The 23,006-nt window shown below is 49.6% G+C and overlaps 7 protein-coding genes across 7 annotated transcripts; 4 read left to right on the forward strand and 3 right to left on the reverse strand.

Annotated features, from left to right (window-relative positions):
• Positions 1-21: 21 nt before the first annotated feature.
• N7482_007495 (uncharacterized protein) lies at positions 22-1,785 on the reverse strand (the record flags this gene model as incomplete). The annotated part of the gene is made up of 1 exon (XM_056689620.1): positions 22-1,785. One exon carries the CDS (start codon positions 1,783-1,785, stop codon positions 22-24), a length of 1,764 nt encoding a protein of 587 aa, XP_056542049.1.
• A 405-nt stretch (positions 1,786-2,190) lies between these two features.
• N7482_007496 (WD40 repeat domain-containing protein) lies at positions 2,191-3,816 on the forward strand (the record flags this gene model as incomplete). The annotated part of the gene is made up of 4 exons (XM_056689621.1): positions 2,191-2,410; positions 2,492-2,513; positions 2,618-3,113; positions 3,175-3,816. The coding sequence occupies 4 exons, from the start codon at positions 2,191-2,193 to the stop codon at positions 3,814-3,816; spliced, it is 1,380 nt and encodes a 459-aa protein (XP_056542050.1).
• A 610-nt stretch (positions 3,817-4,426) lies between these two features.
• N7482_007497 (dynein light chain Tctex-type family protein) lies at positions 4,427-5,131 on the reverse strand (the record flags this gene model as incomplete). Its single annotated transcript, XM_056689622.1, has 4 exons — positions 4,427-4,711; positions 4,785-4,859; positions 4,961-4,999; positions 5,105-5,131. The coding sequence occupies 4 exons, from the start codon at positions 5,129-5,131 to the stop codon at positions 4,427-4,429; spliced, it is 426 nt and encodes a 141-aa protein (XP_056542051.1).
• Positions 5,132-6,597: 1,466 nt separating this feature from the next.
• On the forward strand, positions 6,598-7,395 carry N7482_007498 (MBL fold metallo-hydrolase; the record flags this gene model as incomplete). Its single annotated transcript, XM_056689623.1, has 1 exon — positions 6,598-7,395. One exon carries the CDS (start codon positions 6,598-6,600, stop codon positions 7,393-7,395), a length of 798 nt encoding a protein of 265 aa, XP_056542052.1.
• A 3,257-nt stretch (positions 7,396-10,652) lies between these two features.
• N7482_007499 (uncharacterized protein) lies at positions 10,653-11,726 on the forward strand (the record flags this gene model as incomplete). Its single annotated transcript, XM_056689624.1, has 1 exon — positions 10,653-11,726. The coding sequence occupies one exon, from the start codon at positions 10,653-10,655 to the stop codon at positions 11,724-11,726; it is 1,074 nt and encodes a 357-aa protein (XP_056542053.1).
• Positions 11,727-12,098: 372 nt separating this feature from the next.
• Positions 12,099-13,928, reverse strand: N7482_007500 (alkyl/aryl-sulfatase; the record flags this gene model as incomplete). Its single annotated transcript, XM_056689625.1, has 1 exon — positions 12,099-13,928. The coding sequence occupies one exon, from the start codon at positions 13,926-13,928 to the stop codon at positions 12,099-12,101; it is 1,830 nt and encodes a 609-aa protein (XP_056542054.1).
• A 3,612-nt stretch (positions 13,929-17,540) lies between these two features.
• Positions 17,541-21,470, forward strand: N7482_007501 (hybrid sensor histidine kinase/response regulator; the record flags this gene model as incomplete). The annotated part of the gene is made up of 6 exons (XM_056689626.1): positions 17,541-17,617; positions 17,676-18,851; positions 18,910-19,638; positions 19,693-20,742; positions 20,797-21,200; positions 21,259-21,470. 6 exons carry the CDS (start codon positions 17,541-17,543, stop codon positions 21,468-21,470), a joined length of 3,648 nt encoding a protein of 1,215 aa, XP_056542055.1.
• Between the last annotated feature and the right edge of the window lie 1,536 nt (positions 21,471-23,006).

A 23,006-nucleotide genomic window follows, 5' to 3' on the forward strand; every position in this document is an offset into this window, starting at 1 on the left:
GAACAAGAAAAGGCGAGATGACTAGGGTAAAATGGTAGGGTAGGATGAATGTACCTTCTGCGCCTGGACGTGATTGTAGCACTCGCCGACAGTGGTCTCGACGAACTTCTCCCCGCGCTCACGCTTGCGCTTGCGAGAGTTGAGCTTCTGGTAGAGGTGCTCTGCGATCTCGCCGTCCTTCTGGGGGTTGTAGCTCTCATGGAGCCATGACAGCTCCTTCTTGCGGAAGCGACGGTGGAATTCGGCTAGCGGGCTGCTTGATGGGGTCAGCGAGGTTGGGGGTTGGGGGTTGGATCCTTGGGAACTCACCTCAGCGTCTGCGTCGTCGGTCAGATCAATGACCACAACTTCGTTGGGAAACGCAGTGGGAGCAGAGGCAGCGGCGGCGGGAACAGCCGCGGCTGCAGGGAATGGGGCGATAGGGCACGTGCCCGGCATGTTGGCAGTGGTGCCAGCAGCTTCGACGCGGATGCCGGCGCAGGAGAGGAGGTAGGCCGCGTACTCGGGCGTGATGATTGGTGGCGCGTAGCCGTGGCGGCCTGAGAAGGAGTAGTTGGCAGCCATTTGAGCTAGCTCGCCAGAAGGAGGATGAGCAGAAGGAGGAGTGAGAAGATCTGTCGAAAGATCTTCGTGAGGACCAGTCGGTGAACACGTATCTGAACCAGCAGAACGAACAGAGGCCGGAGCAGGAACTGTGGAGGTTGATGTAGGAGAAGAGATGGAGAGAGGCGAGGCCGGTGACGGATACAACGAATTTGTAGCTTTCACGTCTGTGGGCTTTCGAACGTAGGCAGCGTACAGCGCATTGAACGCCTGGGACAATTGTTCGTACCTGCCTTGCCATTCGTCCTGCTGTTGCCTCCTTGGTACCTCCACTGCAGGTTGGAGGCCAGGATTGGCAGCCTGCAGCTGTTGATAGTCCCGAATTAGGCAATTATGAGTCGTAGCCACATTGACATACTTCTGCCTCCAGTCTTCAATATCTGCCTTGTATTGCTTCGCCCGTTGTTGTTGAGTTGAGCAGACACGGCGCAATGTTGCCATTTCTGCCTCCAGAAGGTGGATACCCAGCTTGCCAGTCTTTTGATCCACACACTCGTATCTGAGCAGGGCATCGCGGTACTTGTTACGCTCTGCTACGAGGACATCGATGCGGCGCCTAGAGCTGTGCAAACGGTTTTGGAGAACCTCGTTTGAGACCACCTCCCCGCCGACCCGACAGTGCAGATTCGGTGCAGATGGATAGTACCCAACTCGCGCATAAGGTGAGATATGCTTCGGACTCGACTGGGCTTGACCTTGAGCGAACGCCTCGAGAGCCGCGTGGTGCGTGATGCCCTCCTTGCCAACGGCAAACTTATCCTTGATGGCAGAGCTAGCCGAAACAAAATCGCCCGCTGCTGGCAGAGGCGAATAGGATGGAATCGAAGGAATCGAAGGAGTCGAACGCAGGCTGATGGGATTCATACCTGGTGATGGCGCTGTTGCCACCGAAGGGGCCTCCGCCTCGTGGTTCTGCCTCTTGCTGGCAGGAGACTTGACATCACCTGCAAACGCCTCATCGCTAGTACGTTTGTTGGAGCCATCTATCCGATGGGCCAGTTGATCGAAATCGGTAAATGGATCGAAGTCGTCACCGATACCAAAGAGGGAATCCATATCATCCATGTCCTCGTGAGACCAGGGCGCGGACAGCTGCGGCTGCGACCCGGGGAAAAGTGTGAGCCCCAGATCGTTATGTGCAAAGCTGCTGGAATCCAAAGAAGTCAACTCACAGTGCTCCATGATATCGTCCATCTTAAGAAGAATCCAACAGGAGCTATTGCCTCCTGCGGTGTTGTAAGAATTAGGCTGTCTGCCTTGCTCTTGTGAGCATAAAGCTCTTGAAACAAGAAATGGTTATCAGGAAAGATATGTCTGTAGCATTCCGCCTGTACATAAATGTGAAGACGGTTGAAGTAAGGTGGTCGGAGGTGGTGACGATGTAAGCAGGTTGACAAGAGTAGATCACCTGCCTAATCTTTTTTTGTTTATGCCCCGATTGATTCTGCCATCGGAATCAAGCCGCCCTTTCAATCCTAATGTTTTCACCATCTCACTCACCGCCTTCTAAAGGTTCACATTTACCGCTCTTTACACCGCCCTCTGATGTGAGCATCGAGCCCCACCGCCCCTATATCACGTGCCAGCATGGCAGAACATGACCCTTCCAGCTCCGAGGTGGGAGAGAGTACCAACAGCGGTTCCTCTGTCCGTCCTCCTGATCAAGGGACTGACACCGCCCCGATCGATATTCCTCGACCTTTCAATCGGAAGTCATTTGGCACAATTCCACCCCCCGATTCTCTGCAACGTCATTTCTCTCGTTTAACTTACACCCTGGACAGCATGAGCGTTATCCTGTGTACAGGTAAGTTGGCCGTCTCCAGTCGACTTGATATCCCCACATTCTTGACGTGTCTGGACTAATCTTTGCTGTCACGTACTGCAGCGGGGTATGACCATACTATTCGGTAAGTCATAATCCTGACGAGCATTATTTTCTCCGATCTCAAGCCACAATTGTCTCCTTCACATGCTCTGTCCCTTGCGGAGGCTAATCCGAATCATTCCTCAGCTTCTGGGAGGCACTGTCGGGCATCTGCTCGCGGACTATTCAGCATCCAGACTCGCAGGTCAATCGTCTCTGTATCACCCCCGACAAGCGCTTCCTTGCCGCCGCGGGCCACAACAATGTCAAGCTCTTCGACATCAAGTCTACCAACCCGAACCCTGTGATGACCTTTGAGGGTCACACCAACAACATCACCGGAGTCGCGTTTCACTGCGAGGGCAAGTGGATGGTCACTAGCTCTGAGGATGGAACTGTCAAGGTCTGGGACACTCGCACCGGCAGTCTTCAGCGCAACTACCTCCACCGAGCTCCCGTCAATGACGTCGTCATCCACCCCAACCAGGGCGAGCTCATCAGTGGTGATCTGGCTGGCATGGTTCGCGTCTGGGACTTGGGTGAGAATGTTTGCACCCACCAGTTGATTCCCGAGGAGGATACCTCCGTCCTGAGCGTCAGCGTTGCGAGCGATGGATCTCTGCTGTGCGCTGGAAACAAGAAGGTACTGTGTACGTCCCTTTCGCCGTATCTGAACATTGAGCGCTAACTAAGCTTCTACATAGGGGAATGTCTACATCTGGCGCATGGTTCAGACCGACGAAGCCACTCGCATCATCCCGATCTCCACCTTCCAGGCTCACAAAGACTACCTGACTCGGGTCCTCCTGTCCCCCGATGTCAAGCACCTGGCCACCTGCTCCGCCGACCACACCGCCAAGGTGTGGAACCTTGACCCTGAGTACGCGCCTGCAAAGGCCGCCATCAAAGCGTGGAACGAGAAGCAGGAGACGCAGGCTCAGAATGGACCTGCGGAGAACCAGAACGAGGCACCAGCCACCCCCGCCGAGGCGAAGACTCAGGGTCACGACCTCCTGCGCATTTTCGATCAGGATCGTCACTTGCTGCGCATCACCGACAACTCTCCCCGCGAAGAGACCCCCCAGCAGACGTTCACCGCGCAGCCCGACGGTCCGCCCATGGACCCCGCCAGCAACACCTTGTTTCTGGAGACCACCCTGGCCAATCACCAACGGTGGGTCTGGGACTGCGCGTTCTCGGCCGACTCAGCGTACCTGGTGACGGTGTCGAGCGACCACTACGCCCGTCTGTGGGAGCTCAGCTCTGGCAACATCATCCGCCAGTATAGCGGTCACCACCGTGGTGCGGTCTGCGTCGCGCTGAACGACTACTCGGAGCCCCGCTGAGGAAGTCGCCTGCGTGATTTTCAAACCAGTTTTCGCGGCGTTTTCGAGGACATAGCATGGCGTAGGACGGACGGGCTTTGCATTTTTATTGGAGCGACTGTGCCCGGGTCGCTTTTATGATTTACGGAACTGGCGGAGATACCAATTTTCTGAGGATTTAGTGGATTCTTTACAATATCAATATCTCTTATGCGAAAGTTGGTTGCCTCTCAACGTAGCCTTGAACTTTCTGCTGTATTTGGAAGACAGTGGTATTTCGATGACTTCTTGGCCTGTATTATCTGTGGTCTTGAGAACTCCGCCTTACAATCTACCCTTGTACACGATTCAAATACTTGTCGGAGCATACTGAGTACCTGATATTCGAAACAGTAATAGACACAGCACATCGCTCAACAAGATAACATGAAAACAATAAATTGGGTTTCAAAATACATCGCAAAGGGTACATGGAGAAATACAGACCGAGTGCGGTGAGTAAATCAAGTCCATATAAGAAATACCCTTCCAGTAGGTAAGAATAGACAAGTTTCAAAGCATCCAGACCTCCTCGTATAATTTTACCAGGCAATCCCGGAAGCCACTCCAATAACCAAGGACTATCAGCTGCTTAGTTCACAGCAAACCACGTCACGCTAACGACAACATCCAGCCCCCGCTCCTCGGCGCCGGGGTACTTGAACGTCCACATGCCATCGCGGTTGACATCCCAGAAGGCGCCGGAGGCAGAGTGCATGCCGCGCTTGCCGGCATTGCTCTGTGTGCCGTCCGCAGCCGCGGTCTTATCGATCACCCCCTGCTGCACGATGGTGCTGTTCACGGTGAAGCGGTAGGGCGCAGGCTTGGTGGAGTCGGAGGGGGCGGTGGAAGAAATGAGGGACTTCAGGACGGTGTTCTAGAAGGTTGTTAGTGAGATACTGATCCGAGGGGCAGGCCTTTGTGGGGTGAAGGTCGGGGGGTAGGCTTACGATGATTTCTGAGTTCCAGTTGCCGACCTGGCCGTGCTCGTACTCGGTGGCATTCTTTAGCGCAGCATCGCAGGCCTATTGGGAGATCTTGTGAGTATAATTCCGTGCTAGCAAATATCGTTCGGCCTCGGTTTCGATTTGGCCTGACGGCGCACGGGCTGGGGGTTGTAACGTACATCGGAAGTGATCTTGGTCAGCTCCGGGATGGGAACGGGCTGTAATGAGAGCATGTTAGTACTAATACTTCATCAGAGCCAATGAAGTACATAATCCGAATATACTCCACGAAGCACAGGGTGTGATAGAACAATTCGACATACCGAAGCGGGAGCGGCTTCGACAGCCATTGTACTTTGCTTCGTGGGGGAAAATGACCGAGGCACTAGACAGATATAACAGGTCAGCACGCGGACCCTTCAAGACATATTTTGGCAACGCGCAGCGCCCATTTGTGGCTGAAATTCGCAGCCAGAACATGTACAGGGGAGGCGCGTCCCGGAGGTAATGCGGGGACAGTCAAAGGTGATACCCGCGTTCTTGGGGGGGGCGGGCCCAAAATAAGGCAGAAAACGCGGCAAGAGTACTCACAACTAAGGGTTTCTTGAGGGAGAGTCTTTCTCGACTGGTGAAATGGGCGATCGGGGCGACTGGTAGAGCGGCTGATTGTTTTGGAAGAGTGGCATCATCGCGTGGGCGATGTCGGCTCTGGTTGGTCGGAGCTAGCGCAATGATTAGTAACCCAATTTGGGCTACACCGGGGTTATCGTGATATAGTTGGTAATTTGAAAGGGTAATGCCGAGCAGGTTGTTCTAATTGCTTTTATGGCTATGATGGCCATTCAACCAGGGTGCCCTAGGTTTAAGGATGGAGACCGCATCCGATACCTAGACCATGATCGGTATAGGATATTGACTGGGTTGAGCTTTCTAAAGCTCAAGTCGGAGATGCCAGTGGCCGGTCCTTTTAGTACTGCGATCAGCGCTGCTTGCCATCCACCCAAGGATGAAAATTTGGACACTGCGATCCTGGGTCCAATGAAATGGGGAGTGACTATCGCACCACCAGCATGGGCGATGGACAGTCTTCACGTTATCGACAATAAAGGGCACTGTAGCTTCAGGCATTTGAACACTATGAAGCCCACTTTGACGAAGTTAAATGCTCGAATGGGCATTATGAAGATGTGTACAAAGCCAATCCTACAAGGAAATTCAACGGTCGCTGTAGAATAATATCAGAGACGAGTATCATGCCTTGAATCCACTCCGTAAAATGATTCTCGATCTTTCTATCTAGATATCATTTTACCTAGTGTTAAATCCACTACTTAGGTTTGGGGTGTCTGAGGGGTTTTTTTTTCTACAGTGAGCATGATTGACCAAACTCAACAAAAAAATGGCGCAAAGAACTGAGAAGAAATATGACCAATTTATTCCATTCTGCTTTTACTGTATCAAGTGAGAATAACCTTCTTTGTATTGCAAGCCTCGAGTTGAGTGGCCATTTAGTACGCGGCCTTGCCGTCTTGGCGGAATATGATACCCGTTTTGGTTGAATGACACATACATTTTCGATCAAAATGATTTCCAACCACATTTGTTCCCTTAATAAACTTGAGTAAGATCTGCCTATGCTTGAAATTTTTCATGTCATCTCTCTGCCACCGTAATGGGAGGTGAGCTCCACGCATTTATATAAATAGCTTGGTCTTTCTGTCCCAAAGTGCGAGGGCCTACACTTGGAAATATACTCCCAGAATCCTGGTTGATACTTTTGCTACATCTGAACTTGAGAAATTTCGCTTCAACCGCGATGGCTCCTACTCTGAACGTGACACACATCGGCACTGCCACTGCTATTTTGGAGATCAACGGGGTCAACTTCCTGACCGATCCTTTCTTTTCCCCGGCTGGCGCCTCATGGTCTGATGGCCAAATTACTCTGACCGTATCTGAAAATCCTGCTCTGCGCCTTGATCAGCTGCCCGTAATTGACGCGGTGCTATTGAGCCACGAAGACCACTTTGACAATCTGGACGACCTTGGTCGCCAACTTCTGAACGGGCGCCGTGTTCTCACAACAGTCGAAGGCGCCAAGAATCTGGTCCCTCGCCCCGCCGTTCATGGAATGAAGCCGTGGGAGACCATGAGTATCACGATCGCTGGACAGAATTTCAAGGTGATCGCCACTCCAACCCAGCATCTTCCGGGTGGTGAATGCACCGGCTTCATCGTCACCGGAGAAAACTTTGGACAAGGCCGCGACGGTCTCCCGAACGCAGTATATTTCACTGGTGACACGGTACACATCAGTGAACTCAAGGAAATTGCCAACCAGTATCATATTAAAGCGGCAGTGATGAACTTGGGCAATGTTATTGTCCCAAACGTTGCCGATCCGACTGCTCCTCCAATTCAAATCACCATGGACGGCAAGTCTGCGGCTAGACTGTTCCGCGATATCAAAGCTGAAGTTTTGATTCCCATGCATTATGAGTCTTGGGGGCACTTCACTCAGTTTGGGGCAGAGCTCCGGCAGGTGTTTGAAAAGGAAGGCATCAGTGATAAGATCTGCTGGCTCAAGCCAGGAGAGAAGGTCTCGGTTTTCTAAACCGTAGACATCGTATGTATGTATGCGCGCAAAATAAGCAGATTAAAGCGTGGCTCAAACCCAGTTCAGCGTGTCTCGCCAAGGATAAAAAGCGGTGCAGATTGTAAACCTTTTTGAACAAGCTCGTTGACTGTTTGCTTAATGAAATCGATTCCGCCTTGATAGTGTGCTTGGTCCCTTTTGATCCACTCATATGCTGTTTGCAGGGTGAATAGTGTGGATGCTGGCCCGAAAAGTTTCATATCGTCTTGGAGTAGATAGTTCATGCTCGAACAAATCATGATCGCCAAAAGGTCAATTTCGGTGTGAATTCCATGGCGATCAAGGTTGTGAGATACTTGCTCTCGAGTCTTCGTGGAAAGTGGTACACGTAACATGACCTTTTCTATTTCTATAAGACATATAAGTCGGAAGGACCAGTAGTGGGTAAAGCTGTTTGCGATGGAGATGTTGGGGAATGATATCGGAATTGTTTTGAACTCAAGAAAGTTGATGCTGTCTCTCTTTAATTGGATAAGGTGGGAGAATGAAGTCACAGGTGCTAGACATGAATTCTTTTCCCAGCGTGCGAGGCGGCTCAAAACATCGAGGAGAGCGTCAATCACCTCCTCCGCAGCAGATTGGTTGTTCAAGTTCGATGATTGAAGGAGCATGTCGGTCATGTGCAGGAGGAATGGTAAATTTGCAACTTGGGTAAAGAGGGCTTGAGTAAGAGATGGAGCTATCGGGGAAAATGGCGCCTCGACCCAGGTTTTGGAGGCTAAGAAGGTAGATTGACGATTTCTCACAGCTTCTGCTATCTGGAAATTACGAAAGTAAGCTTTGAATACGGCCCATGGACGCTGTAAGTGGAAGACTCACCAAAAGTGGCCGAAAGCCCAAGAAAAGCTTATGTGGTATACCTGACCGGAAAACCTCTGGGCCGCAAGTTTCAAATAATGTCCCTACCGCTCGAAAATGTGCCTTCAGAGCGGCAACCGAATCTGGAAGCATAAGCTGCTTTTATTAGTGCTAATACTTAGAGCAAGCATGGAATCGAGGGAATTAGCATACTTCGACTAACGTGAGACACATTATGGCAGGCATCAGTTCAAGGGAGAGACCATTTGCAGCAATGCTCCCGCGCATTGTATGAACAGCATCATGATAACTTTGTGACGTTTCGACATCGCATGCACGTGTTTGGCCTCTATGTGACCAAATTGAGATTGCTAGTGCTTTTGTAGCTTTCGACAGGACAGAGGTGTCCGAGGACAGACATGGGAGGTTAGGAAGTACCTCAACCCATGCACCACATATTCGAGCTTCTCCGTGGAGAAGATGATTACTCGTACTGTCGCTTTCAGGTATATAGCCATACTTGACTATTTCCGCGACGTCGTTCATGGACGGGCCTCCAAAAGGCCAGGATGTCGATAGCAGAGGGCTATACGAGGCACGGTTCATTTGTTGAATATGCTTATCAACTGACTTAGGAAGGCAAACAACAGAAGTCGATTTATCATTGCCGAGTGAGCCTTTGGTTGGATTCGGGTTCGAGGTGGAGGTGTTCCGGAGTTCCCCCTGTGAAACAAATGTCCAGTCGCTTTGATACCCACCGCAGGCTCTCCCAGTAAGCACGCACTGGCTGCATCCCGGCTTTTTCCCATCGCACTGGGTCAAGTGTTAGCTATTGAAGCTTAGCATATAGCTATTGCGGTCTTACGCCCAGTTTCCGGGTTCGACAATTTTGACAAACGGATCTTCGCTTGACTTTCATCTCACTATCGCAAGCAAGGAATTCGGAAAGACTTGGCTTGCGCAGCTGACTTGCATAGTAAAAGTTCAGATTAGGCGTTTAGGTATGAGTGCTACCAGCGACCTATTCTGCTGTTTTGATCATGACTTGGGGGCTGTGAGAGGCTGAAGCCTGAGTTATGCTGGGCGTGGCGATTGATCATCGAGTAAATATGTAAGCACCAACAATGATGTCAAATCAAAAAGTCTTGGCGGGTTTTAGTTCCCGATACGGCAAGTTTTAACCCACATACGGCAAGGCAATAACGGCATCTACGAAAATGAAACTTTTCCTATGTAGAGTGGTACCCTGAAAGTTTGGAACCATGGGATAAAAAGTACAAAATTTCATAGTCCAGCTGCGCCTCTTTGTGATGTCTTTTGGTATAATCAAAGTGAGCATGTGACGCTATTTAGCAGTAGCTCCTAGGTACGGTGGACATAAAACCAGATCCAAAAAATTACCAAGAATGAACATCTTGAAGACATAATGTTGCAGCGAGACAACTACCCGTGCCAAGTAGAGCGGTTATAGCTTGGCATTCTCCAAAGTGGTACGCCTCCATTCGAGGCAGTGCTCATATTTTCTTTGCCGTAGCATAAACCAGATCGAGTCAGAACGAATTTGGCTTGATCATACTCCATTCGCCCGATATGCGAGCTCTTCGTTGTGCCATCATAACGAGGCGAAGTACTGGAAATGGCAGCCTCGTTGACCGCCAAGGACGGTGACCAAACTGGGTATACATCACGACCTATTGAGAGGAGAACCAAAATGCTCTTCAAGGTTATGAGATCGCGGCCCTAAGCCTCTTTGGGTGGATTTCGCCAATAGTGGACCTGTGTTCTTGGCCAATAAGATGAAGTTGTAAATGTGGGGAACCATTACTGGTCGCTGCGGATTAGCCCAAAAGGGATAGCTCTGCGGACACGAACTGCTGGCCACCAGAGAAATCATTTAAGATTCTTGACATTTTCCCTTTAACTTGATTGCTTTCTAATAAACTATCTCTCTATTCCCCTTTTTATTAGCAATAAAATACCTCTCTTCGACAGCGTCGATAAGTCGAACCTGGCCACAATGCAGTCTGCACCGCAACACTATAGCGCCCCGCCACCACCTTATACAGAATCATCGCAGTACCCCAGTGAACATTCAACACAGCTAAGCTATCAGTCCATTCAAGGTCAGCAGCTAGATTATGCAGCCTATGAGCGTCGTGTCCAGCCGCTTCCCCACCGGACTGAACAGCCCTTTCCACCGCGACCTCAGTGGCACGGCTCTGCTCCTTATATTTCTTACGAACATCCGCAGCAACAGTATCAACAGCAATGGGAACCACTACCTTATGCTGGTTCTTTAAACAGCCAAGCCTGCATGCCAGCACCTCAACCAAATACCCAGCAGCATCCTTCTCAACGGCGACCATGTGTTATTCCTCGTAAGGGCATCTGGATGTCCGTTCAACCTAATTGTATCGATGCTAATCAACGCGCACAATGCTCTAGAGATCACAACAGTTTTTGACGGTGCACACTTGAGCCCCTTCATCCGCGCCCGTGTCCCTGAACTCGAGCAACAATATGGGCTTTCCTCCCGCGTGATGCTGGCATTTGTCGACGGGCTTAACGAAGCATTCATGGCCAACCCCACTTTCCAAGTCACGAATCATATCGGAGATATCTTGGGATTTGTTCCACTGCAGACCACACAAATTGTCGGTGCCAGCATTAACCTTGCTGCTGGCCTGGGAGCTGCGGGTGTGTCCATTGTTCGGACAAAGCAATACATGAAGAAGGCGAACGAGAGGATTTTCAAACCCAAGGGTTTGCATGCGCAGATATGTAAGACGGGGAAGATGCTTGGCCAGGTTGGAATGGCGAATGATACTGTCATTTTTGCAAAGACCCAGTATCAGGCGCCGGTGAGCAGTGCGCGGGCCAATGAGCCTAGTGGGAATGCTATTACGAGGAGGATGGAACCTCTTGGTGATCGAGTCATGGCGCTGTCGTTCGACAATATCAGCGCACCTGTGTCCCCAGATAACTGGATGAAAAAGGTCGGTGTATACGCCGTTCAGCGCGCTGAGAAGAAACAGCTTGAGAAACTCGAGAAGCACCAAGCTGAGGCTGAGAAAAAGTCTGTCAAGGCTGAGAGAGAGATCGCCAAGGCTGAGCTAAAGAGGAGTGGGGCTGATGATGAGATGGAAGAGATCACCGAGGATATGAATGACGTTGAGTCCCAGATGCAATGCCTGGACCCTAACCATCCGCGCTACGGGAGGCGGCTGAGAGAGCTTCGGCGGGAGTACCGGGAATTGGACCGGAAGCTCAAAGAAGTGGACTTACACAGCAAGTCTCGTAAAGCTGACAAAGTCGACAAGATGACTCGCAAGCGCGGTGAAAAGACCAAGGAGCGAGAGATTAAGGAGGTTAAGAAGGTCAAAAAAATGTACTGGATTTTGATCACCACCCAGGAAGAGAGCCCAGTGGGAGAAGATGATTGGGCCTCGGACGACTCGTCTGACTCAGCTGAGAAGTCAGTCAAAGTATGACCAGAAGAGTTCACGAGTTGTGAAATGCGGATATCGTGATATTGAGGTTGTGCTTTTAGATGGCCGGGTTTGTTGCCTTGTGTACCTGTAGAATACCTTTATCGGAATTTTATATACAGGTGCACACTGTATCAAACTTTGTAATCCGTTACAAAACCTAGAATGAAGTATAAGTGATGAGAATAAATGTATTGATGATGATTCCCGCCGAAAGGATTGCTGAGATCACAAGAGAAATCTCTTGCACCCCTCCTAGTAAACTGTGAGCTAGTCACAAGAGACGGGATGTGTGAAAGACGAATTTTCGTGATTTCAAAACAGATCAGCCCTCAAAGCATCTTTTACTATTGCTTTTGTCTCTGATGGCATACTCTACAGCTGCATTTGCGTGGGCTTCTCGGACGTTTCCATCAACGACAGGAGCTTCTGAACCAAATCGAGGCCCTCTTGTGAAGAGTCCGCACAAGCGTCGCCAGTCAAAGCTCTGAACAGCTCGGGCTTCGTCAAGCTCAAAGTCTGACTCGCTCTTCCGCCAAAATCATCCTTACTAACAACCTTCCTATAGGTTAAGGCGCCATTGTTAATATTCACTCGCCACCGCTGCTGCTCATCTGCCAAATGAAATTCAATAGAGAAACATTCCTCGGCCGCTCTGAGGCCATCAAGTCGAATTGATAACAAAGTCAACCACTGTTCAACTGACTGTTCTAGCCTGAGGCCACCGCTCAAGCTCTGCCGAGGATTGGCGCTCCCTTCGGCAAGCAGATATTCGGCTCCAGTCAGATAGAAGTTGCGCCAGGTCCCATTCTCTGACGCTTGACCGAGTTTGGTGAAAACAGATGCCAACGCCTTCTTCGCACCAGTATGCGATGGGTCAGACGTGACAGCGTGGTCCAGCAATGTTGCAGCAAACCGCAAATCACCATCTGTGACAAAGCTCTCTGCTTTTTGCACAACCTTGTCGATTCCACCCATACACTGCACGTATCTCTGTGCACTTTGCTTTGGAGGGTGTTCCCAGAGGTGAGCAGGATTCCCGTCAAACCACCCCATATATCGCTGATAGATACCTTTCACATTATGACTAACAGACCCATAGAATCCCTGTGCAAACCACGACTTCTGCAGAGAGGGCGGAAGGCTCAAGTGCTCTGCTATCTCAATACCGGTCATCCCATGATTCATTAAACGAACAGTTTGATCGTGGAGATATGCATACAGATCTCGTTGGTCTGCAATGAACTTGGCGATTTCCGCAGAGCCCCAGGTAGGCCAGGCGTGACCGGCCAGCATAACCTCCGACTCTTTTGCAAAAAGAGTAAGGGATTCATCCAGATACTGAGACCAAGCCTTTGCGTCCCGAACTTGGGCTCCACGTAAGGTGATGATGTTATGAAGCGAGTGTACTGCGCATTCAGCAATATACAGTGCTCGATGATCAGGGAAATAGAAGTTCATCTCCGAAGGGGCTTCCGACTCGGGTACGAGTTGGAATATAATGCGAACCCCGTCCACAACTTGTTCCTCGCCGGTTCGGTGGATGGTCGTATTCGGTGGAACGAGTGAATTGACACCGGTGGGAACACACATGCCAAGCCCACATCCGATTTGCCCGTCGGGGGCTTTTGGAAGTCGAGTTCCATACATGTACACAGCACGGCGACGCATCGCATTTCCAAGATAGAGGTTCTCGCTGGTTGCTTCCTCCATGAACCCTTCGGGGGCGATTATAGGGATCGAGTGGTTCTTCGCCATCGGAAGTATACCCTGAGCACCGCCAAAATGGTCGACGTGCGAGTGCGAGTAGATGACTCCTGTCACTTTGCGATCACCACGATGCTTTCGGTAAAGAGCCAGTGCTGCAAACGCGGTTTCTACTGCGGTGAGGGGGTCGATCACAAGGACACCCTCCTTACCCTCCACGATGGTCATGTTGGAAAGGTCAAGCCCACGCACTTGGTAAACCCCTTCGGTCAACTTGAACAGTCCTTGGATGGACAATAATTGGCCTTGTCGCCAGAGCTTCGGGTTGGCGGTTGGGGGACATTCCCCAGTGAGGAAGTCATATTCATCATTATTCCACACGACTCTCCCGCCGGAAGAGCGGATAATGCATGGTTCCAGGGCATCAATGAAGCCCCGCTTTGCGTTATCGATATCGGTTGTATCGGTAAAAGAGGGTTGGAATTCTTGGTTTGCCATCTTTGAAATGTCGTGATTCTAAGTGATGCTGAGGGGAAAATTCAAGTCTACTCTGAAGTTCATGCCATTTATATATCCTCGAGCCAAACCGCGGGTGATGTAAATTCGCCGTCGCTAAACATGCTCCATTTTGCCTAATAGGTTTGATCTCCACCCAATTATTAAACTAACCAATATCGTTTCGCCTCCTTCTCCGGCTGCTGAGAGCCCCCACTGCTGACAGACTTGGCGATGCCCTATTAAACGCCGGTGGGCCGCCATGACGACTGCGGGGTCGGTCAAGTAACCTCTTCAGGAAATGGTTTCGTGGTTTACTTCCGACCGGGTCTTGACTACAACGTGGGAAAGAGTAATTATCATTTGTCTGTACAGTCAAGGTCTCTTTCTTCACGCAGAACCTGAAAAATCCAATATCCATTTTGTCACTCTCTCTTATCTCTGTCTCTGTGCCTCAATAGGTGTACTGGAATTCCGGTAGATTGGCAATGATAAGCTGCCCACAGGCTACCTTTCTGTTTAAAATGTGAAATCAAATCGACAAGATTTGCGACCAGAAAGTTTATCCACCCTCATAGTCCAACACAGCCAGAATACCAAGATGATGCGTCGGGGCATCTTGATACCTGTATACTAAAGATCCCGTGATGCCGCCTAAGGCCCCTAGTTCGACAAAGATAGCACTACAGATGGCTCGCTTCCATTGGCTGCAGATATTGTTTGCCTGAAGGTTCTAATTAGACAATATGAAATGCGTACTTGTTAGCATGAAAAAGGTCTCCTACCTCGTATGCCATTGCGGCTGGGACCTTGGATTTCACCCATGGTTGTCAAGAGGGCCTCAATAAGGCGAGTAGTAGTATTACCTTTGTATATCCCTTTTGCACGATCAGCTTCCTTTCCACTTCTTACTAATTATGGGGCTGCTTATCATCAATTGGAGACTGATTATTGTGAGCAATGCGTTGAAAATTAAAATTGGACCACGAACGTGATATCAATCGCCAATCCAAGATGCTGCGTGTACGAGGATGCCAGCAGCAGCATATAGCGAGGCAAACAAACACAGTGGATTGCTCATTCCTGAAAACCCCATTCCCTGTTGGTAAATATTTGGCAAAAAGTAGGATATGGCATATGCTATTATTGCTGTCGGGTAGCAAATGAACCCGAAGGTCAAATCTTCATGTTGAGCCCAGAGAGACCACCTTTCTTCAGATTAAAGGGTTCAACTTTCACATCTGGCCGAGGTTTCCGGATAGGCCAAATAATATATTCGTAGTGGCGCAAATAAGCTACATTGGTTTCACGACCTCATTACCTGATGATGACGCGGGATAGTTGGCTAGAGTGACACACCACATTGCGATGCCCGCCATAAACACCGAGTTTATAAGTAAGAAAGATCACGAGCAAGAGGACTTTCGCTGTCTTAGTTTCTTGAACAACTGACACATTTGCCCTAATACCAAGGGGCAAGCTCCAAGAGGTTCATCTCGTAGATGCAGAATGCCGATGAATGGTTGACGCAAAATTGGAATAGTTTTGTTCCAGTGCATATGCAAAAAGTCTCCTTCGTTGACATCCAGACACCCCAGAAAATTCTTGAAATTATGTAAAGATGACTTGAAGGAACCGATTTCCGTGGTTCAGCCAGAGAGATGAGTTTCAAATCGGTAAATGCGCGCATGAAATCGGGAGACAATCCGTTGCAAAAGCGATAAAAGCTCCAACTGTGCTCTTTTTCGGTCTTCCTCAATCAATCGAGCGGTAATTTGAGATACGCTCAATGATATCATCCTTGACAAGAGTATCATTAATATTTGACGGAACACCAACATAAAGTTCCTCTTCTGCGACGATGAATGGCCCTCTCAGAGGTCAAGGTGTGTTACCTCTCAACGAAGTAGATGCTCTAGAAGAGACGCCGTCGTAATTCATGCTCATCTCGCGGTAGTTTTCGATCGCTTGTTTCTCTAAGGAATCCGACTTCCAAGCATGTTCTCATAGCCAGCTCAGCACAATCATATACCAACCACTCGAATTGAGAGTTGCACGCGAGTTGTATGAAACGAGTAGTAGCATTGCTTCGATGGCCGGAAATGGATAATGATTCCCTCAAAGTTGGATCGACCAACGCAGTGAGAAAACACAAGCTTGGCGGAGTCAATTTATATGTGTTGGTCATTTGACAAATTACACTTCCGATCGCATAAGCCAGAAATAGTTTGAATCTTCCGAGCTGCGCTTCTGGCGTGTGGTGGGGTGGTTGGCGCCTTTTTGCACGCAGACTCAGAGTCTTCATAAGATCCAGGAAAGGTCCTGCAATACCATCGTCCCACCTGAATTGTGGACTATGCTACTGACATTTTCTGAGATAGAAAATTCCGACGATGGTCCGAGATATGCCGGCTCTCCATTCCTCTCGTGGGCTAAAGACAAGAGGCGGATCACTCCTTCCAGTTGATGGTTTGGGTCTATTTTGGCTGTTCGCTAATGAAGCGGGCCCTGCGTCCTTCGCGCCACCGGGAACGTTTCCTCCTGAAACAGCGGCCAGATGTGCCTCTATAATCTTGATCCTGTGGGCTGGAGATCCTTTCGACATACTATAGTGCCATGATGGGCTATGGTGCCATGATGGGGGGTCGTCGGATCGCAAGCAAGGTTGACTAGCGGGTTCGCAATTTGAGCATGAAGCAGACCCGACGCATCTTTGTTTGCGTCGGTGACAGTGTTTGCAGGACTTGGGTAGTTGCTTGCGAATTCTGGGTTCTGTATCCATCGTGTCGGTGCAGGAACAGACTGGGGGGGATTAAGGACGAAAATAAAGCTTTTGAGGTTCCCCGCTGCCTTTTTATCAGCGCCGAGGCACACTTATCGCTCATCGGAGCCGGTCCAAATACGCCTTTTTCTACCCGGCGTGGATACGACCAGTACTTAATGATAAGTGCTTATATGCATTACAACTTATCGCCACTCGCAGTTCAGGTACCTACAAAAGGATGTTAAGTTATTTTAATTTATCTCATTTAGACCCGCGATTCTTTTCTCACGTATCGAGGCTACGAAAACCGCCCTAGTTAGTAACTACCCGTTCATGCACCGCTTAGCAAAGCGTCACAAGTGAAAGCATGGAATCGAAGGTAAACATCACCTATCACAAGCCGGGGTTGATTCCTAGAGAATTCTCATCGTAGCTGCGAAATGCGATGAGAAGAGAGAAAAAGAGAGAGGAAATAGCCACCCGTCACTTTACGATTCGAGGCAATGTCAGGTGACGAATCCGTTGCGGTCACGGGCCAAACGCCTTGAACTCTTAGGGACCTGCATAGAAATGTCGAGACTTTGACTTCTCCCCGTGCCCATTGCGGCGCCTGGGCCGCAATGGGTCCCAACCGTTTGTCCCGCAGATCTAGCCGAGTCCGTCTACAGTTTAGACATTTCCGCCAATTGAAGGGTGCCGGTGGGGACCGCCGCGGATAGCAGGTTTTAGAGACTTGACTCGCTTGTGGGCACGTTCCAGGAATTTATTCCCCCTCGGCTTTACTCTCGTCACAGTCACCACCCCCCAGGACATATGTGCCGGTTTGCAGGAATGCGCGGGGGTTCACAGTTATGGATCAGCCAAGGTCTCCAGCCTCCCATCCGCCTCCATGTAATGCTGAGCGCGAGAGAATCCGAGAATTGTCCAGGTGAGATCTGCTGAGATCGATTTCCCCGCCGATCCCCGGGCTGACCACTACCGAATAGGTATTACTGTGCATTAGGTCGCTCATCATCAGCATCGACACCAACCAAGGATGCTGATGGAGCCGGGTCGAATAATGACGCTCCCCAGGGCGACGAGCAGCCATCGGCCGGGAATCTTTCGACGGATATCGCCCTAACGGCGTTGGCCCAGCTGGGAGTGCATCGCTTAAACTGCAACCGATCCTTCGTCTCCATAATTGACGGCGCTAATCAACACATCATCGCCGAAGCTACAGCATCAATATCCTTGCGGGACAGGGACCAGCACTTACCCAATGATGGCATCTATCTTGGAGCCCGAACTTTGGACTTGGTATGGGGGGTATGCCCTCATACCGTCCATCTGTTCACCGGACAGGACATGTCATGCGCGCTTGATACCAGCAACATTACTGCCAATCAGACTCGCTATATCATCCGAGACTTTACCCAAGAAGATAACTTCAAAGATCGCCCGTACGTTCGCGAGTGGCCGCATATGCGTTTCTATGCCGAAGTCCCATTGTTCAGTCCCTCTGGCTACGTCCTCGGAACTTACTGCGTGGTCGATGATAAACCACGCACGGAGTTCAGCGATGACGATGTGAATGTGCTCCAAGAGGTCGCGGATGCCATTGCACAGCATTTGGAAAACGTCCGAATTGTTCACTACCACGGTCGCTCCGACCGTCTCATGAAAGGGTTAACAAATTTTGTCAAAAGCTATGCAGACTTTGATCCACTCGAGGTTTCAAACGATTATCGGCTCGAAGCAATGGCCATCGCTTCTAATACCAACACCACACCCGTCGACGGGAGAAGGGGGTCTAGTGAAACCACAACGAACCAGCAATTTGATTTCGTCACATCACCCTCCACAATTCCCTTGGAAGAACCGTCTTCCCTCTCTTTTACCGAACCTGCATCCGGGCCCACCAGTCCTTCATCCCTCAACTCGTACTTGTCCGACCGCCGATTGCCCCCAGGCGGGGAGGAAGACCTCAACGAAGTTTTGAGAACGGGTCTCGAATCGTCAGCAAAGGGGCAAAATAATGACTCCCAGGCCTTCCTCGCAGAGAGCATGCCATTGGCAGATCGTATCGGGCGCATATTTCACAGGGCCAGTGTACTCCTCAGGAATTCTATGGACTTGGATGGTGTAGTTTTCTTCGATGCAGCTCCTAGTAATCCTTCATTGTCAGTCGTCATCGTTCTCCAGAAGATCCAAGCGAAGTGCTGATTGCCTACAATGCAGTTTACCCTCTGATGATCTCGGCGAATGGGAGCCGCTTCCCAAGACCGCCGTGCCAGAAATTCCCATGGCACCACATCCCAGTCCATTGGGACATTCTCCTACGGCGTCCAAGAAATCAAACATATGTTGCGATATCCTCAGCAAATCACTAAAGGAAACACGAGAGAACGACTTCGATTCGAAGACCGAAATCACCGTTCGAGAAGATCTCCTGAACTTACTAGTGGCCTCCTTTCCACAAGGTCAAATTTTCAACCTTGATGGCTCTGCGGACAGTGATGAATATCTGTCGCATGACTTTGGGCTTAACGATCCTGAAACCCAACGCAAAATCATACAGATGACTACTCGGCAGCTCCATAAAATTCTTCCTGGCGCCAACTCGGTCATTTTCTTTCCGTTGTGGGATTACCACCAGTCCCGTTGGATGGCCGGCACTCTTGTTTGGACTCAAGATAGTCACCGTGCTCTGGGGAGTGAGGAGCTTCACTATTTCAAAGTATTTGGTGACTCTATTGTTTCTGAAGTTTCTCGGGCACATTGGGCGACAATCGAGAAATCCAAGTTTGACTTCATATCTTCAATCAGCCACGAACTTCGATCGCCGCTCCACGGGATTTTAGCTAGCGCGGAGCTATTGCAGGCGACTTCTCTCGAACCAGCCCAAGAGGAAATGATGAGGATGATTGAGGCATCAGGCCTAACATTGTTGGATACCACTGATCATTTGTGAGTCTCAAATCAAAGAACTGCTCGCAATTTGAAGCACTGACCTTCTTTCAGGCTTGATTTCTGCAAGATAAACAGCATGACCCGATTCAAGAAATCAAGAAAGAAGAAGGACTTGATTGAGGTGTCGAGCCTAGTATCTGAGTTTCATCTTGGACATTTGGTTGAGGAAGTTGCCGATATATTGTATACTGGCCAAAAAGCACCGGGATTGGTCTCCCAGGCTTCTCCCAGAACGTCATCTAATCATAGACGAGCTGTCTCTAGACCCGGTGGCAATCCGGCCGATGACATATCAGTAGTTGTTCGAATTGAGCAACGTCACCCCTGGCAAATTCGATCCTTGCCGGGGGCATGGCGGAGAATTGTGATGAACCTTCTTGGCAATGCAATCAAATGGACAAAGTTAGGCTTCGTGGAAGTATCCCTATCACGAATGAGGAATCAAGTCGAGCCCCACAGACCAATCGCGCACCTCTCAGTTACCGACACTGGCAGTGGGATCGCACCGGACTTCCTTCGACACAAGCTTTTCACACCTTTCGCTCAAGAAGACTCCCTTTCGGAGGGCGTTGGACTTGGGCTTAGCATTGTTCGCCAGCTAGTAAGCTCACTTAATGGCCACGTGAATGTCAGGAGTGAGCTTGGAATTGGAACACAAGTCGACGTTTACATTCCAGTCGAGTATACCAACAGCCTGGAATCAACGTCAGCTCTTCAGGAGACTTCTCAGTCAGCCCAACAGAGCTCTACAGCGCCACTTCGAGCTTGTCTGGTTGCTTTCAATGGATATCCTGATTTGCAAGAAACGCCCACCGGGGTTTTGAGTCTCGAGGCAAAGCGAAAGTTGTCTATACAGAGCACACTTGCCGATGTCTTTATGTCCCATTTTGGGTGGACCGTTTCCCTGGCAGAAACCCTCGGCGAGGCACGTGGAGACATTGCAGTTTTCGAAGAGGCCGTCCTGAAGAAAACAACGGAAGGTTTCTTTTCTTTGGATCAATTGATTTCTATGCGTGAGTTCAAGTACTTCATTGTATTGGGAACCAACACCGCTTTCGTTGAAACCTTCCTCCCACCCAATTTCGTATGGGTTTCGCAACCGTAAGTCAAGAATCTCCTTGTATTTTTGTTTGGTTTGTGCTGACAAAGAAACAGATTTGGACCCCAGAAGATCCAAATTGCCATTCAAAAGCTTTTGGACCTGGAAAATTCACAGCCTGAGCCTACGCCAGTCACAATTCCGGCTATAGACCTTGAACCGTCGCTGGCGATTTCCGAAGCTCAACCTTCTCCAGCCAGCGACGATACTGTAGTTGTGACACCACAGACCTCTACCGAGGCCCCTAGCAATCTCACACTTTCCGATGCCTTGCCAATCCGCCCTTCTAATGAGTTACGGCCCACTCATGTCCTCGTTGTTGATGACAACGATATCAATCTCAAGATTATGACCACATTTATGCGCAAGGTTGGCTGTACTTACGACACCGCAACAAACGGACTGATTGCTTTGGAGAAGTACAAGGCCTCAGCACAGCGATTTGATTTCGTTCTAATGGGTTAGACCCCCTACCCTGTTCAACTCACTTGCCGCGGACCCCAGCTGATCATTTGCAGACATCTCAATGCCCGTCATGGACGGGCTCGACTCCACACGCAAGATCCGGCAGCATGAGAAAGAAAACGGTCTCAAGCCCTCTTCGATTCTGGCTGTCACCGGTATCGCCTCAAATTCCATGCGACAACAAGGCATCGCAGCAGGTGTTAATGACTATCTAATCAAACCCCTTTCACTCCATTTGTTGAAGAAAATTATGAGCATTGCATGATACCATATTGTTTGGCGTTGAGTGAATTATGACAATCTCGGTCGGATCATGGTGTTTGAGTGTTTGGATTTTATATGTAATGTACACGTTAATTACTTATAATCTGTTAGTCTGAGGCCAATCTCCTTGGTCTCGAAATATACCCCATATGGAGTAATGAACTCTTTTTATCCCATTGCATTCCATCTATAGTCAGCTTTGCAATAGGGCCTCCATTGCATTCACAAATATCGGCTTATTGGCTAGCACAATGTTTCGACAAGGTCGATTTGCGAAATCCTCCTCCGAGGGCTCCAAGCAACACCGAAATATACATTCGAAAAATTGCAGTTCCAGGGTGGTGGGCAAAGGCTGATATTCCAGAACAACGACGGAATCATCGAGGTGTTTCACTTCGACAGTAACCTCAAGTAGCAACTCACACAGCGTGTGGAAGATAAGAGACATAGATCCCCTGACTTCAACATGATCATTCAGGACAGCTTATCATTCCAGATGCGGATGGGGTCATGAGGTTTTGGGAACTTCAGGGAACCGTATTTCTTGTACTTCTCTCTACTACTCCCACGCATGTTGAGGGTATACTATTCCCCTTTTGAAGCAACCATTTAATTCGAGAATTAGAACAGCTTGCTCCGGAACCTCTGCATTCCAGAATGTGCCGTTCTGTTTTACAATTTTGTTAACTGAGAGCTGGTGGAAGGGAATGAATAAGCGTCTCTCCAAAGAGGGATGGATCACTTAGCCAGGAAGAGAGACGTTAGATTCATGAAAATGGGGTTTATTTTGATCCAGACTGTCAAATTAATGCTTCTTCGTGTTTCTTTATGCCAATACATCCTCTCCCGACGACCTGGCATTTGTCCTCATTTGATACCGTCGTTTATTTTCTTGACGTTAACGTTATTCCAGTGTTGAGGGGTCAGAGTCCGTCATGGTTAACTATTAGAGTAATAAAAACATACTTAGACCGACAAGCTACGAGCTTGTCTCGTTTCAGTGCGGATACACACCCTCATACAGTGGCATTTCAAGGGTTGGAAACCAGTGACCTGAATCGGCCCAGCATTTAATGGTCCAGCAACATCTCGTTGGGAATGTGTTTAAATATCTTGCTATCCATCCTTCTAAATATCTTATGGATAAACATTTGGAATAGTCCTGAGAGCATTCTCCACGGCCACCTGAAGTTTTGTCGGCGGTTTCAAACTTTCGACCTGCCACTGTATCACAAGCAAGCTTGGCAACGCCTCTGGCGTTTGCGCACAGAAACCAAAACGGGGCAATCGGCAGTCCTGACCGCCGAACCATGCCAAGCTATCCCACCAAACGCCCGACACTGGCGCATGCCCTATGGTCTCAAGTGGGAAGTAGGATCCCGCCAAGTGAACCTATCACGAGTGAAGGATAACCTCGCGCCGAGACTGCGTTAAGGCTGACGGCGCTAGAGAAGTCCCAGCGCCAAACGCAGTGCCTGCAGGCGGGTGCGTGTCGCGAACCACCTGAATATACAGTACGGATATGCTACTACCAGGT

The sequence above is a fragment of the Penicillium canariense genome, assembly GCF_028826845.1.
Source record: "Penicillium canariense strain IBT 26290 chromosome Unknown utg000004l_segment0_segment0, whole genome shotgun sequence".
Taxonomy (NCBI): Eukaryota; Fungi; Ascomycota; class Eurotiomycetes; order Eurotiales; family Aspergillaceae; genus Penicillium; species Penicillium canariense.